Raw genomic sequence first — 18,020 nt, 5'->3', positions numbered from 1 at the left:
ATTAACTCATGTGCGATCTGGGCTGTACAAAAACAACCTATTTCTGTAGTTAGTAGTAGTTTGCATGCATGCCTTTTTTAACCAGACTTAAAAGTTATAGTTGATCTTAGGTGAACAAAAATGGTACTTCACCATTTGCCTGATGGCCTACTATGTTTTTTCCCTTTTTCCCCCATGCTTGAAAGTGTTCAAAGGCAGCTTGGATAGTATAAGCAGCCTGCTTAGTGGAAGGTGTCCTTGACTATGACAGGGTAGTTGGAACCAGATGACCTTTAAGGTCCCTTCCAATCCAAAACATTCTATGATTATTCTGTGGTTACTTTAAAATTAAATTATGTATTAAATTGGCCATGAGGAGACCATTTTAGTCTCCAGTTACCACAGAGTTGGCTGTTTAAATGGTTTGATCCCAGTCTCATTAATTAGTGGATACTGGTGCTGTATCATAGACTCCAGCAGTGTGAGGTGAGGCACATCAGCGGACAGAATATTGTTCTCTTGTACAACTGCTCTGTCTTCTTGTATATATACATGTGCTACTTAAGTTTATAATTTCTATGGCTGCATGAACCTTTCTGGTCTCAAGAGTTTCCATTTAAATTGTGTGACAGTTGAGTAGGATCTGTTTCGGGTCACTCCTCGCTTTTACCCTCTGTTCCTCACTGTCCGGAGCTTTTGTAATTCTGGTGTCTTGTGATGTGGATTTCTGATTTTTTTTTTTTTTTAATCTACTTTTTTCTTTTGCTTCCTCTAGTGTAAACATTTTTATGTTCTGATATTTACATTGTGACACTGGTAGCTGTCACAGCAAAAAGTAAAAATACTCCAATATTGACCTTGGCTCTCTCTGTAAGAATAGGGGCATCTGCAGGACTTGATTGCTCTTTGTGTTTTTTCAACAAAATTAGTGCTTTAATTGACTGTCTGATAAACCCACTTCAAGAACAGATGGAAGAGTGGAAGAAAGTGGCCAATCAGCTGGATAAAGACCATGCAAAAGGTAGTTATAGAGGAAGAATTCTTTAATAGGAGTAAGATTGTAATATCAGTTTTGCTTCCTCTTTTCATGTTTGTACGGGCGAACTGGATGACATGCTTAAATATATATAGCAGTATAGCAGTTTTTCTCTTCTAAAACACTCCTCTCCCAAAGTGCCTAACAAAATTTTAACCCTTGCCGTATGCATTTTGAAGGTTTAGTTTGCTGGACCCAGAGGGGTGGGTTGTTTATCAAGACTGGTAAGCAGTGACTGGGTTTAACTCTGTTAGCCCACTCTCCCTATGTGAGCTGAAGATTGGAGATGCCACATCTATCCCTGCAAAGCCCTGGGGTGTCATTAAAAGCAGCATGTAAGATCATGTTATGCCTCAGCCAGAGTGGCCTCCAGAGAATGCACAGCCCTGTAAAACACTGAGCATCACTATTTTATACCTGATGCCATACAGAAAGTGCACCTGGGGAACAGGAGAGCTCTGCTATGGGACATGGGGTGCCCAGGGCTGCAGTGGTGATGATGGCTCCAGAGGCTTTCCTGGGGGAATGAGCAGCAGGCAGCCAAGTCTTGCACAGCAAGCACATGTTGGTAGATGCCTTTGGCTTTGCAAAACTTGTACTGGGAGTGGTGGCCCTCTAGCACAGGTGCTGAAAGCAGGTTGCAGTTCACCACTGACTAACCCTTGAAAATGTAAGGCTTTTGTTGTGTCTGAAAGAAGCAGCAGCACCATGGGAACTGATAGGAAAGAGTGGGCTTGACCTCCAAAAGAGAATTTCCTTCTTGCCCCATTATTGCTGTGGTCAAATAGAAGCAGTTGAATCAGCAACTCTTGAAAAACTGCCTGCCTTGTGCTGCAGAGTGTTAAGAATGTAGTGAGCAGGAGAGAGGAATCACATGAGATCATGCCAGTAGGGGTGACCCAGGCCAAAGTGGCAGTGAGATTTAGAGTTTACTGGGCAGACTTGGGTGCTGGGAGTGCAGTTGACCTCAGTACAGTACCTGTGCCTGCCATCAATCTACTTCTGTTTTTTCGTCTGCAGTAGAGTAGTAACCCAAATCTCCTTAAAGTGTATGTGTACATGTATATATACATGGATACATGCCTTTTATTTTTTTTTTTTAGTATCAGTTTTAAATATCAGTATCTGATACCTTTAGTGTTCCTGCACTAGAAGTTGAATATTTAGTTCTGGGATTTTAATTCTGGGATGTGCAGCTCATCTGAAAATGAGGACAAGTGCAGTGTGCTCCACTTCATCAGAAGGAGCTGGCAATGTGACCCTTCCTTGGGCAGAGTTTTAACACCCTCTTCCTCTGCTCGACTCTCATGTTGGAGAGGGATCACAGGATATTCTCTGCCTTGCCATTTCTGCATAGTTGTTTTTCGAACACAGATGTTTTGAGAAACCTGTCATCTCTGTTTTCCATTCCTGAAAGTGGATGAAATGAAAAGCGCTCTAATTTTGTACTGTGTTCTCAGTTGTTATTTCTGTAAAGGCTTTGTTTATTTGGGAAAGATTTTGGTATGTGAATGTGCTCACACCCTAAAATGTTATATTAAGCCAAATGTAAAGGCTTTACAAAATGTGAGTTCTAAGCCACTTTTTTAACAGTAGCTGTTGTTTAATAGTTTGTAGTCTGACGTCTTTAAATGTAGCCTTTTCTGTGAAAAACATTCATTTTGACATGGATTATATTGATAATAGAGATTGTGTGTGTTTTTTAGAATACAAAAAAGCCCGCCAGGAGATAAAAAAGAAATCATCTGATACACTGAAGCTACAGAAGAAAGCAAAGAAAGGTAACTTGCTTCATACTGTACCGTTAATAGCCTTCTGAGCTGTGCTCATTGACGAAGATAGGACTTTCTACTGTAATAATCCTGCCCCACTAATGGATTCTTGGTACCTACTTGGGTAGCAGGATACAATTACTATGTGTCATTTAAATAATGTTCTGAAGCTGCTGTCTAATGTTCTTATACAAAAGCCTTAAAACTGTTTGTGCAAAGTCAATCATGTTTTAAAATAGAACCCTTACTGCTAACTTTTTCTTTTTAGGAACCCTGACATTCTTAATGTGACTTGTGCAGATACCCGTAAAGTTTTCTAGAATCTTCTGGAATGATATTAAAAAAGCCATTATGTAAATGTTCCCTAGCAATTAACATTTCTCACTGTTCTTCCTTTCTGCCACTTCTCTTTTTTCTTTTTTTTAACAGCCTGTAATCTCCTAAACCTTACTTTATTGATCAGACTGTAAGACAGTGGCATGGGCTGTTTTCAGGGGGAAGGGCACTTGGCAATCATAGAATACTAAAGATGAGTGAGAAGAAAAAGGGAATTTTCCTGAATGGCAATTTGTCTTTTTTAGCAGCTGTATCTCATGCTCCTGTTGCTCTCCCACCTCCACCTTGTCACAGGGGTTTCATTGCTGTTTTGGTGGAAACATGCAGCACTGCTAGCTGCAGCATTGCCATCACTAAGGGTTTCACTTGGCCAAGTGGAAACCCCATCAGGCTTTGGAACAATGATTGGGAGCTTGTACACAAGACTTTTGATTCCCTTTCCTGCACAGGGCTTTTCCCAGCTGGGTCAGAAGTGTGCTTTGAGCAGCTCTCAGTCTGCAGGTTGAAACTTGTCTTTCCCCATGTGCCTAAAAACTGTGAACCCAGGGACAAGCAAAGTAAATGCTGGGGTGGGGAGTTTCTTGAAATTTTGAAACTGTGTTACCCAGAACAGGTGGACTGTGTAACTGTTCTTCCATATAGGTGAGTCAGTAATCACACTGGTAGAAAGCCAGATGACTGGAAAACTGCTCTTGAATGTTAGCTGAGCTTAGGTAAGAGATGAGGAAAGAAGAGATGAAAGCCAGCAAGAGGGAGCTTAGCTCAGTAGGTTCTGTGTGTCTTGTCTGTCAGTTTAGTGTTCTAAATCAGAATGGTGATTGTTAAGGGAGCGTGACTTTTTGAGAAAAGATTTTATTTTTGGGTGATGCATTTCTCATTTTGTGTGATGAAATGTCCAACTTCAGACCAACAGCTTTATAGAGTTTGTGATACTCCTTCCATGTCTCCTCCTGTCTCCCCCTCACCTTTTCTAGTTTTATTTCTTCTTGTCCTTGTGTAATACAAACAATCCATCAGTGAATAGTAGGTAAGCACTGAGAAAAACATAAAAGCATGGAATAGTTTGGGTGGATGTCTGGGATTTGTGAAGAAGGAGCCATTTTTTGAGCCTGTTTCTATGGATTGACAGCTGTCTAGCTCCATCTCCCCTTTGTCCTGCTTCTGAGTGTTCAATAAATGAGTCTGCAATATTGAAGGAGGAGACATAATTTTCTGTAAGTGTGAAGAGGAAGGAGAAGTACTTAAAGCTGCTGGACAAAAAAAAACCAACCCACTGTTCTCATACTGCAGATGCCACCTGCATCTGTTAGCAGTGGTTAAAGCAGAGACTTGGTCCTTGGATTTTCTGCTTTCATATCCCCCTCCTCAAATGTGAGCCAAGTCTCATGATGATAGTCAGGAAACTGGTGTTTTGTGTTCCTTCAGGGTTAAACATCTTTTAGCAAGCAGTGGAACAGGCCTCATTTTGCCATCATTGTTGTAGCAGCCATGATGTGATGGAAGCTTTGTTTCTTTTTTTGTTTCTTTTTTTTTTTAAATCTAATTCCCTTCCTTAATTCTGCTGTTACGATGTTCTTTTGGAGTTGTGGTAAAAGTGCTGTATTTCTGTGCTGTCCCTCTTGGAACTGCCGTCAGACTGACAGTGTTTGCTCCAGAGCACAAAACCAGTGGGAGTCAGGAGTGGTTTGAGTGTATGGGGCTGGTGGAAAAATTGAGGACTCACAGGTAGCCAGTACAGGGAAAAGAAGGAGCTGCAATATTTTTGAGGAGCTGAGAGTTGTTTTCATGGTCTCTGGGGAGGAGAGATGTGAGGAGGCCTTGGCTCATAAGGCTGCGGGTATGAATGCCCAAAGCTGTTGGCCCCAGCACGAGTAGACAGGGGATGGAAGGAAGTTCTCCCTGCCTTCTTGCAAGTTATCAACAAACTGCAGTTAGAACGAAAAAACAGGAACAGATGCCTTTCCCCCTTTGTTGTTTTGATCCCTATCTTGAGGGAATAAAGCTTTGGTCTGATTGCAATGTCAAATGCTGTTGTGAAAATGTTTTTGTATGTACCCATCTTGACAGATCTGATTGTTGAATGCCCTGTGTGGTGAAGTATATTGCTATTGCTGCTACTGCGGGATAAAAAAAAATCAAGAAGGGGTTTATTTTGTAACATGATAAAGCTGCAGAAGTGATTCTGCTTTAGGACAAAAATGAGGTCTGAACTATAGGAAAAGCTATGTTGGCAGGCATGTGGCTGAGTGCATGAATGTCTTCCTGTGTCTTCAACTCTCCTGTTTCTGTTTTACAGGCTTACTTTTTTTATTCTGTTCTTCCTCAAGCAGGACCTGTCCTTTTGATTTTTCTGTAAAGTTACTGACCTATGGGAACTCTAAAACAACCAATTCATTCCGTTCCTAGCACTTGTAAGAATACTTTTGAATTAACTTTATGATCACCTGTGGGCAAGTGGGATGTTTGCTGAATTCTGGATTTGCTTCAATCCTGTGCATGCTACTAAAAATGTCCTTTAAGCTTATTCTGCTATTTCTCATCTGACCTTATGGGAAAGTGTTTTTCTTCTGCTTTGGGCAGCTCCAAATAGAGGAGCTCAGATATAACCCTCTCCTTTCCTCGTTCACATCATGGCAGTGGTGTCCCCTGGCCCTGACGTGCTGGGCTGCAGAGGCTCTCTCTCACAGCTGATGCTGCAGCATGCACAGCAGCTCCCAGCTCCTTGTCTGCATCCCAAGGACATAGGAAGGAGGGTCATGGGCTGTGTGGCTTGTCCTGGCAGGAGTGCTGCAGGTTGGGCTCCCTGCCTTAGCTCTGAGGGGCTGAGTCCACAGGGGTTTGCCTGTTCCATGGCTTGTGCATAGTCTGTTTGTTCTCGTTCCATGTGGCCAAGTTGAAAGTTCAGGCTGGGCACTAAAGATCATGTATTAGAAATTATGTTTGTAGAGGAAGTATGTTAATTGCAATACGGGTGTTTCCAAAGCTTGAAGTGATGGGGAAAACGCCAAGCTTTCCAAACAAAACAAAAGGAAGTCCAGGGTCCTTTCTGGAAGCTTGCTAGGGTATTTTTAGTAAACTTACACGGCTGTGAAATGAAGGTCTTGCATTTCAAAAGACTTCACAGAGAAAATTTTCACCCTATTTGTTGTCTTTAACTATACAAAAAAAAAAAAATCCACCTGAAGCTAAATCTGTGTAATCTTAAATAGGATCCTGGTGCATCTCCCAGATCCATGCAGTCCCTGAGGGTCTCATGGTGATCTTCAAGGTTCTTCGTTTTCCTTACACCCTTGTTCCCATGGGAGACAGGCCCCTAGGGCTTTTTGCCCACCCCAATATTGACACTTAGCTCTTGTCTGAACAGATGAAGTTGTGTAGTGCGTGGAATTGCAGACATCTTCTAAATTGCTCTTTGTTTTCAGACAAACATTGGCCATCAGAAGTCAGCCGAGCTAACCTGAGTCAGCAGAGTAATTATGCATATACTTAAAATAAATTCCATGTTTACGTTTCTGCTGAGTCAGGGCCTCATAAGTGGATCCATAGCTGCTAGAAGCTGTTGATGCCATATTGAATCAGGAGAGAGTGAGCAGCTGTGGCTCTGCATGTAACCATTTGGGAAGGTTAACAAAATGCATGAATCTTGAAGAAAAAATGATCAAGTGATTAAATTAAAATACGTCTGAACAAATGTGTAAAATCTGGAGTGCATGTTGGGTCTATTTTCTGTATTTCAGCTTGGCTATTCATGAATAAATAGACAGGTTCCCTTTCTGCCTCTAACAATACTGGTAGGTTTCGTTTTCAGGTTCTTCATGTGACACTGTTTGAGATTTGAGGAAAATGTTTAAATCCAAGTGGATATGTAAGAATTTGTTGGATGTAACACTCCCAATAATATAACACATATAATAAGAAAATAAGAAAATAATAAGAAAACTGAGTTTTATCTGTAAGACATCCAGAAGTTTCTGCAGAATTCCCTTAACATTCAGTATATTTATTCTTGTGTCCCATCAATGCTGAGTATCTAAACAGTCTCTCCTTTTGAGTATTCAGCAGTTTTGGAAAGTATTCTGTGATTCTAATAAAATTCAGATAATAGAACATGATTTTAAATTTACTGTGGAACATGATTATTAATTGGCTGTAATACTGCCAAAAGTGCTTTTTCTTCCTTGTCCTGGTTAGCAAAGATGAGGTCTTTGTGCTTTAGAGCCTTTTTAGCTGTTGTTGCGTTATCCTCTGGTCTGTGTCATATTGTTATACTGCTCTCAAGGATGGTTGTGCAAAGCCCATGACTCTAAACTAAAAAGCATAAAGCTCTTCAATGCAATTATAGCTGAAGAATGTCTCAATTCTTAAAGCAAGTGCTGACCTTCTCATTCAAGCACTTTGCACTCTTTGCACTTGCCCCATATGGAGTGGCAGGCTGGGGAGGGAGAATCCCAGGAGGGAGCCTCATTCCTCTAAATTGATCAAGTGTGGCACCATGACTGAAGTCATGAGAGCCAAAACTCTGTGGAGTCAATAAGATGCAGCTCAGAAGGAGGGAAGCTAATGAGCAAATTATTCTTATCTGTTGTAGGAAAGAAATCCTGTGTGGATGAGGCCATGGTGCCTGCAGGGCTTTTTAGTGTGTTTGTTGGTTTTTTGTTTTTTTTTTTTTTCCCTGCAAGCTTATAATGTGAGCTCTCCTTTACAAAAATGCAGTGAAGACATGTTGCTAAATCAGTGACTGAAGACATTTCTTGGATTTACTTTTGTTCCTTGAGTTTTGAAGACCTCTTGATAGTTCCCCTCTTTTTGACAGCCAGCCAGTTTTATTACAAAATTTTCTTATAGAAAGTTTTTAAATTAAAATACACATATCATAGTTAATCTTTATGTTCTTCCACATTGCATCAGCAATTAGGTTTTCATTTAATTAACAATCTGTTAATGTAATTGCAGTAGAGAACATCAAAAAGTGCTCTTACTCATGCAGCACCCATCTAGAGTTCTGCAGGTTTGACTTCCCTCTTCCCTGGGAGGGGATGAGATTTGTGCCTTTTGACCAGGTCTGGTTATCCATGTTGTGCACTTTCTCTGAAGCACAGGTTTACATATTCTCACCATGGAGTCTAAACTGGTTTAAGTCTCATAAAGTGAAACTGTGTGCTAAATAATCAGGGGTTTAATTTGCAACAGCTCATCAGGATGCAAAACTAATGCATTTGTCTTTCTCAGCAACAGAAGAAGTCAAAATAGTCTAGTCCAAACTGCTCACTCTCTTGTCTTGGTGCTGATGATAATGTCTAAATTCTAGGAATGCTGGAATACCAGTTTGACTTTTTTTATTTTCCTTTCTGTGTCAATTTTGTGTCCTGCAATTTCTCACCATGCGCACCTGCCTGACAGCTGAGGCTCTGGGTAAGTCTGTGCCATGCTGTGACCCTGGTGGCTGGTTTATTGTAGCCCTTGCTGTGGCCTCTTTATGGTGTCTGGTCTCCACTAACTGCCTAGACTTTAATTTCCAATGCAACTAAAATATTGCATAATCTTAATGAACAAATAATTTTTTATTTTCTTTTGGCATTTAATTGGAACACTGTAAAAGACGCAAACCAGTATTGTGGAAAAACCTCTGGTTTATTTTAGAAAGGGATTAACATGAACAGATAAATCTTGTCACAGCTGGGAGAGAAGTTAAATAGAATAGACATGTCATCAAGGTGATGTTCAAATAATTGAGTATCTTATTGTTAATATGACTTTTAAAGTCTAGAGCCTAAAGTCCTTAATGTTGGTCTTTGTAACCTGTGATCCAAATTCCCTTTTTTCTGAAAATCGCATGCATTTTTCTTACCTGATAGATAAAAAATCACTATATTTACTTCATTCTGGGTGTCCAGGATTGGAATTCAGCATCACAATTGTCTCCTGTTGCCTGATCACATCTCACATATGTTTAAATTGGGGTGCTGTTTCAGCTGTTTTGCAAATTTAAAGTGGCTGCCTTGAGATCCCATTGTGAATGAAGCATGGTGTTTCTGAATCTGAGCAAAGTACTCATACCTGCACTTGTGAGTGTAGTGATGTCGGTGTTGCCTTTGGGAGAAGCCTGGATTGATTCAATCAGCAGGCTCTCAAACGAGGCACCTCCGCTGGGCTCCTGGAGCTGGGCCTTTTTGAGCCTGCTGCTTGTCTCCATTTCTTGAAACCACACATTGTGCTTTTCATGGTATGTAATTCAATCTAGAAATGTCATTTGGCAACTTGTAGCTTTTCTGTAAAGGCAAAACTTTGCACTTTTGAACACGAGCAGCTGACTCAGATCTCCAGTAGCCAACAGAAAGACTCAGATTTGGTTTCTGAAGGAGTCTGAGGTTAATCCCACTTATGACATTTTTCACCTCTCCATAAATGGTGGTAGAATTCTTCTGTTCTCAGAACAGATCCATATTAGTTAATTTGTTGGTTTTACTGTGCAGAACTTAAGAGGAGGTGTTCCTTCTGGCAGCTGGAGCAGGTGTGCTCTTGTAAAGAAGGTGGTTTGGGAATGACTGACTTGGAGCCTGCTTTGGTTTGTACAAGTAGAGGTGTACTCATCATTGCCTCATACTATGTAAATTCTGCCACTGTGTCAAGTGTCCAGTATGTATTATCAAGTTCTGTGCAGATGCTTAAAAAGGGTACAGTCGTTATATGAGAACATGGAAAATAGTAATTTCACCAATATTTGCTGCATTGTACTGTCAATAACAGCATTAAGTTTAGCAGTCCAGCTTGCACAGACAGAATTTAGAAGTTACTGTTCTACTTTGGTGCTGCTGAGAGTTTTGCTAGTTTAATTTGTCATATAAAATAAAGGCATGAAATTGGGTTGAAAATTAGATTTGCCTTTTTCTTTTTCCCTAGTATTTTTCGTTTACTAAAGTTCTTTTTGAATAATAGTTATTTAAGAAATTGCATGAGGCTTTCAGCCAGGATTCACACAAAGCACTGTAAAATGCAAGTTGTATTGCATGTGTGTCCTTTAAAGCCCTTGCATGTCATGGTAATGATGTAAAGCACCTGCTGACAGGGTAACTTACTGAGACTGTCCTCGAAGTAGCAGCAGATCCACGTTACTTCTGATGAGAAGCAGTTCAGCTCCCTGCACATGATTAGCTGTCACTTGCCTGTGTCCAGCCACAGGTCACCGGGCTGTTGGAGCATGGTGTTATTAGAGAATTCAGTCCACAACTTCTGGTCTTGCATTTTGCTCCTCTCTGCATCACCAGAGCTCCACTTTGAGAAAGGCTGGGTTTGAATTCCTCCTCAGTGTTCTGGTTGTTGACTTTTTCTGGGTGCAGCTGACGTGATCTGCAGAACCATCCCTACCTCCCATTCATGTCAGGCTGGTTCAGACCAGTGACCTGTGACTACATTGGATGCTTTTGACCGTTGCTGTTGCTGATTGCTGTGGTGGGTCACTCAAACTTGCCTGCAGCTGGGGTAGGAGTGTCCTTCCAGGTGCACTTTTACAGCTGCTGCATGATAAGATTGTTCTGGAACTATTTAATGTCATTGTGGTAGTTGTGTTGGTTTGGAAGTGTTTTGGAATGCATAACCTAAAGGCCAGAGAATGTGGGCTGAAGGAAATAATCACTTGCTGATGTTCCCTATGAAAGTGTGCCTTGTGACCGCCGCAAAAACACTGCAATCAAAAATACTGCCTTGGCCAATTACCCTTCTCCTTGTCACTCAAGGGGGAGAAGAACTGCATTGCTCTCCAGTGGTCGCTATTCCCTTCTGAGATAAGTAGCAGATTCAAATACTGGTGACCCAAGATGTCTGAGAAGCAGAGGTGGTCAGCAGTTGGCTCTTACACCTTTGGTGTTCTCCGGGTGTAATAAGAATGCTGCTTGTGGGGATGTGCTCTGCTCTGCTTAGCAAAGGAAACTGGTTCTATTAGGCAGAGATCTCATCCCTCAAATTTCCTGAGCTGAGTGCAGCTGGCGATTCAGGGAGTGGGAAGAACTATGCCTGCTTTCAAAAGGCTTGCTAGATTGATGTCTGCATTGTGGAGCTTTCAAAGGATGTTGATAAAGCTTTCCTCCTCCTAAAAGATGAGTTATGAGAACTCACCAGGAGAGAGCTGTATTCATCTGTAAACATCTGACTTGACAGCCTCATCAAAATGATTCACTTAAGCTTGTTTCTTGCTCTGAATTATACCTGAGACAGCTTCTGTGTTTTTACAGACTGCACAAGTGCCCCGAGCATAAAAACTGATCTGTGAAAATACTGGTGAGAAAGCAGTGTGTCTGTTACTGTATTGACTCACTGGAAGAAATAAAATGGGAATTTTGTAGAGGTAGAGAGGAAGTTGGAGAGCGGTGTGGTTTTACACATGCTTTGAACAAAGAGTTAAAATACCAGTCTGAACATTGTCCTCATAACTTCGTTGAATTGAATGAATTGCACAGGTGCAAATGAGGTTTATTCTTGCCCCAGGTTTTGGCTGCTCTTGTTTCTCTGGTCCAAGATGTCCTGCTCTGAGGTCCACAGAAAGTCACTATAATTGAACCCATTTTGTCAATGGTGTCCAGTTGCTTTTAAGTGTGTTCTCACTGCATAAGCAAATGCATTTAACCAGGATTTACTGCGTTATGTGCATGATTATGGTGGAGCAGCTGAATGTTTATAGCAGTTCTCCAGACCTGAACTAATGAGTGTTTGATTTAGTTTGCAGCTAATACATTTTGCATTTGGTACATCCCTGGTAGTGAGCCAGTATCTAGGCTTGAACAACAGGTGGTTATTTTAGCCACGGTAATTCCAGGCAGTACTCAAAAAGGGCCTGAGCAATGATGCAAGTTTCTGTTTCCCAAAGAATTTGAAAGAAAACTCCAGAGAAGTATGAAATGTTTAATGACTGCATCTGATGGCAGAGTATGGGGAGGACCTGAAATGTACAGAATGGTCTTGAAGCAGGAAGGCCCAGATTGTCTCCTGAGGGTGACAGAAAAAAACCCAAAGGACCTTCACAGAGGTACCCAAAGCTCTGCTATAACTTGTGTCTGGTAGATGCTAATTTTGATGGAGGAAGCAGAGGACCTTCAGGCTCTATTATTCTAAAGTTTATTTATTTCCAAAACAGTTTTATGACCACATTGAAGCAGCCAGACTGATCTGCAGGATCAGACACTGCTGGAAGTTTGGTACCGGATGGCCTTGGCAGTGGCAGTGTCCATGTTGCACTGCATGTGATTATTCCAGGATCCATTGCAGAGCTCTGCATGTGGATGTTCAATGCATTTTATCTGGACTATGTCTAACTCTGTACAGAGGAGATTTGGATATATCCAGCCTGTAATTCTGCTAAGCCAGCGTGATTCTTTTTGCTTCCATTGCTGCTCTCTTTTACTGCGGCTCTGGCTGTGTATTAGTGCAGGAAGGCTGATGGCTTTGCCTTGCTCTGGAGTACTAAGGAAATACATACGATAGGAAGGCAAAGGTTGTTCCTTTGTAAGCCTGACATTGAGTCATCTGCATTGTGTACTACACACATAAAAATACTTTTTTCCTCTTGCTCGTAGCTTTAAATCCTCTGTGCAGAAAGGTTATAATCCAAAAAATTGATTCTGGGTAGCTGCTTGTAACTCACCCACCATTTTTTCAGTGTTAACTACCAGAAGGTAGTTAAATTGCAGATGGTGGCATTTCTAGGAGATTTGCAACAAATGAATACAACTGAGGTCCTTTAAAATATTTGGGGATGTAAGCTGCATGAAAACATCTTGCAACTGCAACATTCTTGATTATAGTATATCCAAGCAACAGCTCTTAATTCCTAGAGGAATATTTTTTTGGTGTGATGCAGCCTAAGCAGTCAGTGCAGAATAAGGTACTTAGCTGTCACAGAAAGTTTTGATGCTATGAGTTGACTGTAATTAACACAGTGAAGCTTTTTGATTGCAAAACATTGGAATTTTATTATATCCATTGACATACATTGGAAATATATACATATATATGTCCAATATGTATATATAACCTATGTTGAGAGGTTTGGTTTAGTTTGGACTCTGGAATGAAGGAAAAGATTTCAGCAGCTGTTTTATGCAGAGTGCTTGAACCCAATGGTCCCATGATCAATAACGTGTCCATAGTAGCATTTTGTACAGGAGATTGATTCATTCATTTAGTGGCTCCACAAAATTCTCACTAGGACCTTGTTGAGCACAAATACAAGAAGAAGGGGGAGTACACCTGGGCTAGTGACTTATACTCTCCCAGTTAGTAAGATGTTGATTTTCAACAGGGATGATGTGAAGAGTTTCTATAGCTAATGCTGTGATAAAGGCCTCATTTAAAATGCTGTCTTTGGCTTGGTGAAACCTTTTGAATTGAGCTGGATTTCTATTCTATGCAAAAGGAGAAAAAATAAATGCTTTGAAATGCTTGATTTAATTGGGGGGGGCGGGGGAAACATCCTTACTAATTTGAATTAAGGGAAAATGCTGGTTGAGACTTCAATTGTAGAAGCACAATCTATCAGCAGTGCTGGCTGAAAATAACGTCATCTTCTCTGGAGAGGCACAATTTTGACAATATGTGCTCTTGATTGTTTCCTGCATACAGGACGGGGTGACATTCAGCCCCAGCTGGATAGTGCTTTACAAGATGTCAATGATAAGTACCTGCTGCTTGAAGAAACCGAGAAGCAAGCTGTCAGAAAGGCTCTGATCGAGGAGCGTGGTCGATTCTGTGCTTTCATCTCAATGCTGCGCCCTGTGATCGTAAGAGCTCTTCGTTTTCAGTCAGTACAATTCACAGATTAGATAAGTGGCCAGAAGCCTGTGAAGAGAGTATCTTGTTATGTCTTAGGAAATAATTTCTAGAGCCAAAATCCAGCCTGTATCTCTGTCTAGCAAGTGGTGAGAGTTGGGACCTTTCTTGTAGGCGTTTGGAGTAATTCAGCAATGGAAAATACTGAATATCTTCAGGGTGACTGATGGGTAAACAATGAGCACAAAGACTGAAGTCAGTTTGTGTTCTTTATGCATTCCAGCCTGAATTGCAAATGCAGTTTTTTCCACTGCTTTCCTTCTTAACATCACATTTTAATATAAATCCTCCTTACTCCTACTCCAGTGCTAGGACTGATAAATGTTTCAAGACCTCCCTTGTGTATATAATCACATTATCTGACAAATTGCAGGCTGCTTCCATGCGGTTTTCTGATAGCTCTTTTCCTTCTACATGACAGTTTTTCAGTTCTTTGGAAAGGTTTAAGTAAATTTTCATCATCTCAGGTAGTCTGAGGCCTGACAAGGAATTGTTCATGGTTTTGTGCAAGCAAGGTGCCTTTCTGTAGGGTCACCAACATACTGGGAAAATGTTCCCAGTGCTTGCTTACAAAGAGCATCAGTCTCAACAGAAAACAATAGAGAATTAGGAAAGTCATGGCTGAGCAGGAGGAGGTGAATTCCAGACTCAGAGGACCTGGAAGAAATGGTAGCTAAGGAATTACTGTGGTAGTTTACAGTTCAGGCATCATCATCTGAGTTAGCTATCAATGTAATCTGAGCCAGAATCAATTGTAGATGTATTAATGCGCTGTACCTGTATAATGCCTTTAACTTAACTATCAAAAACTATAAATTTAACCCCTGTTTAAACTGAGGCTTAAAATTGTTAGGGCATGCTAGTGAGTGTACATAGAACAGTTATGTATTTGTCAAGTGCAGCGAAACTGACACTCTTCTTCTGACGATGTCACAAAAAGAAGGCTGAGGCTTATTTATCTTGTAGATGAGAGAAAATATTTCTGGGCCTTAGAATTTATAGCAATCTTAAAGTAGTTACAAAACTCTAAATTACTATTTTCAACCTTTCATAATTACTTAATTTTGAAAGAAAAGGCCGCTCTACTGGGCATCTCCACAGTCATTAGCAAAATGATAAAGGTCATATATTGTGTTACAGGTTTAACTTTTAAAACCAAGGCTGTGGTTAGCCTGGCTCATTTTTCTTTTCAGGAAGAAGAAATATCAATGCTAGGAGAAATAACCCATTTACAAACCATATCAGATGACCTGAAAAGTCTCACCATGGATCCACACAAATTGCCATCCTCGAGTGAACAGGTTAGCTTTTGTTACCTGGAAAACATTTTATTTGTGGCTTGCACCACTTTTGTGTTGTGAGGAATATTGGCGACTAGTGTTTAGTGGCTTAATGTGATGTTTTGTAGAAACTTTATGGCAGCAAGGTCATTTTTAACATCAGCAATTAATAAAAACCCCTGTTTGGTTGGGAAAATTTGTTTTCAGGGGCCGAGTGCCCCTAAAATATTTGGTGAGACCAGAGTGAAGTGGTAGCAGTAACACTTTGAAGAGTATGAAGATGCCTGATTTCTGCAGAGAGTATTTGAGAAATAGGTGTCATCTCCTTGCCCTATGTTTGAGCATCCCTGTCTTTTTGAAGTCAGAAAATTGCCGGGGTTGCATAGCTTGATGGATTCTAACATTTGAGCATTTTTCTGTGCTGTCCTTAAAATGCATAGGAAAATGTGTGTCATTAAATGAATCCAAATAGGACATTTTTCTGGAACTCTACTGTGTGAACTCAGTTTTTTTGTCATACTCATAATCACCTTATCATTGACATCGAAGTGTAAAGCTCTGTTGTGGTTGAATGCTGAATCTTCAGTTAATTGTTTAAAACATTACAGTACTTCAACTCAAAGGCTGTAATAATTTTTTAAGTCAAAACAAACAGAATAAAAGAAACAAAAACTGGAAAAGCATCCTTAATGCAAAAATTAAATCTCCAAGTTACTTTTGTAAAAGTTTTTTTCCCATTCAAATCTGAACTTTCTTTCTCTGGTGGGCAACCTTAGTGTTGAAGTATGCTAGTACCAAGAAAGCCAAGGATGAAACCAACTCTCCTGTGTGATACAGCATAATTTTGGAAGAGAACTGAGACCAAATTGGCACTGAAAGTTTGTAGCAGGGATGAATGTTGTATGACAAGCAGATGCTGTCTATTAATAGGGGGAAAGTTTTTCCACATCCTTGATGCTATTGATTATCTTTCATCAGGTAATTTTAGATTTGAAAGGTTCTGATTACAGCTGGTCTTACCAGACTCCTCCATCCTCTCCCAGTACTACCATGTCCAGAAAATCTAGTGTTTGCAGGTAAGTCGGTTGGTAATACTTAACTTTTAACCTGTTTGGGGGCAAAGGGAGGCAAGTTCAGACTATGAAATGGATTTGTATACATTCTTAAATCTTAAATAACAAGTCTTACTGAAATAGTCTCTCATGGTCTTTACTCATTTAAGTGTGTGCTGGGGATATTAAAAAGGATGGGCATGACTGAACAACGTTTGAACTCAACACAACTTGAAGATACTTTTGATTCAGTTCTCTTGAATCCATTTTGGATCAAAGAGCAGACTACTGATCTGAGATTGTCCATTCATAATTTCCTTTTCTGTTTTTCATGTGGTGACTTTTTAGATTATTCTAAGTAGCTGTTACTAATCAGTAAGTTAAACTGTTTGAAAAGGGAGAAAACATCCTTGACAGTTGCCCTATCAGTCTTGTAGATGGAAATGCTTTTTTGATACAAGTTTTTTTGACTGTTTAATGCTGTCTAATGCTGTCCTGAAATATGTTGAAACACTGGATTCTGTCTATGCTTTTTCTGTAAAAACTGTTTTCTTTCATAAAACAGTTTATTAGCATGTTGCCCCCATATCCTGGTGTCTACATTTACTCTTTCCTTTTTCTGAAAAGGAAGATACCCTGTTGTGTATTCTGCTCAACACCTCTCTAGCTGTTCTTAAATGATTACCTTTCCGTTTGCTTTATGAACTATGTAATACAGGCTCCCTGTGTATGAGCAAAGTTACCTACAGCATGCCAGAGCAAGTGAACACGACTTCTATGTACCTACTTGTCTCTGCATGCAGATATATATAAAAAAAGCCAGTACTTTTATATATATGTGTGTGAAAATGTGCATATTTAGAGCAATGAGCACAGGCTTAAAGATGCAATATCCTGAAGCTATAAAAGAAAATGGCAAAAAAATTCATCATCTCTTCCTAATCAATTTCATCTTGTAAATAAAACCTATATGGCACAGACTGATATGTGTGGGTGAAATAAAGCAGAGCTGCTCTTCCTCTGCTCCACGCTGACTTGCACATGTTCTTAGTATGTGGCATTGGTGTACAGGAGGTGCAGGCCTTGCCCATGTATCCTTTAGGGCCATCCCTTAGGCTAGACTCCTGCCAATGGAGCAGGAAGCTGCCATCAGATGGGAGCATCCTGCTAGTCCTGCTCAGCCACCCCAGCAGGAAATTCCGAAAGCTCCCAAGTTGTGGCTGGTCTGTCTGTACTGTTGTGCATGGATTCTGAGGATTAAAAATCAATCTCTTTCTTTGAAAAATCACTTTGGTTGGTTTTCATGGAGATTAATTTGGGGGTTTAATTCTCTGGTTGTCCTTGTTACTAACTGAATCTCCATACCCAGTGGCTTGGCTTCAATCCATGTGCTGTCATGTGTTTTTATCTGGTAGGAAGCCTTCAAGTGAGCAAAACGTGTCCCAGGTACTCTGAAGAGTGGGGGTTTGGTGATGTTTTCAGAAGTCTCACACACTGTCTTGCTGGCTGTCTGCAGCAGCATGCCTAGAGGCAGACTTTTAGATGAACTCCAAAGTCTTTGGCCCCTCTGCTAGAAATCCCATTGAAAATCTGGGCCAAGTGTAAGTCAGAAATAGGAGAGGACCATCAGCTGACACTTTCTGAGCAAGTACTGTGTAAATCCCAGAGAGGGCATGCAGCAATTCCTTCATTCCTAACCTGAGTTTGAAGTCTGAGGGGTTAAGATTTGAATGACACTCGAGATAAA

The 18,020-nt window shown here is 40.5% G+C and overlaps 1 protein-coding gene across 18 annotated transcripts in view; it reads left to right on the top strand.

Annotated features, from left to right (window-relative positions):
- MTSS1 (MTSS I-BAR domain containing 1) overlaps window positions 1-18,020 on the top strand; it is a 125,823-nt gene that overhangs the window by 91,681 nt on the left and 16,122 nt on the right. For 10 of the 18 annotated variants that reach the window (XM_014870166.2, XM_088179129.1, XM_088179102.1 and 7 more), the window contains 6 exons: window positions 909-1,000; window positions 2,722-2,796; window positions 8,524-8,535; window positions 13,735-13,892; window positions 15,135-15,242; window positions 16,200-16,297. In XM_014870166.2, the coding sequence (XP_014725652.1) occupies window positions 909-1,000; window positions 2,722-2,796; window positions 8,524-8,535; window positions 13,735-13,892; window positions 15,135-15,242; window positions 16,200-16,297 (543 nt within the window). Of the gene's footprint in view, window positions 1-908; window positions 1,001-2,721; window positions 2,797-8,523; window positions 8,536-8,595; window positions 12,143-13,734; window positions 13,893-15,134; window positions 15,243-16,199; window positions 16,298-18,020 lie in introns of those variants that run through there. The other 8 variants (XM_014870170.2, XM_088179110.1, XM_088179158.1 and 5 more) reach the window with 2 other exon arrangements.

The sequence above is a fragment of the Sturnus vulgaris genome, chromosome 1 (genome assembly GCF_052056855.1).
Source record: "Sturnus vulgaris isolate bStuVul1 chromosome 1, bStuVul1.hap1, whole genome shotgun sequence".
Lineage (NCBI taxonomy): Eukaryota > Metazoa > Chordata > Aves > Passeriformes > Sturnidae > Sturnus > Sturnus vulgaris.
Note: the sequence above shows the minus strand (reverse complement) of the source record. Positions and strands in the feature narration are given on the sequence as shown.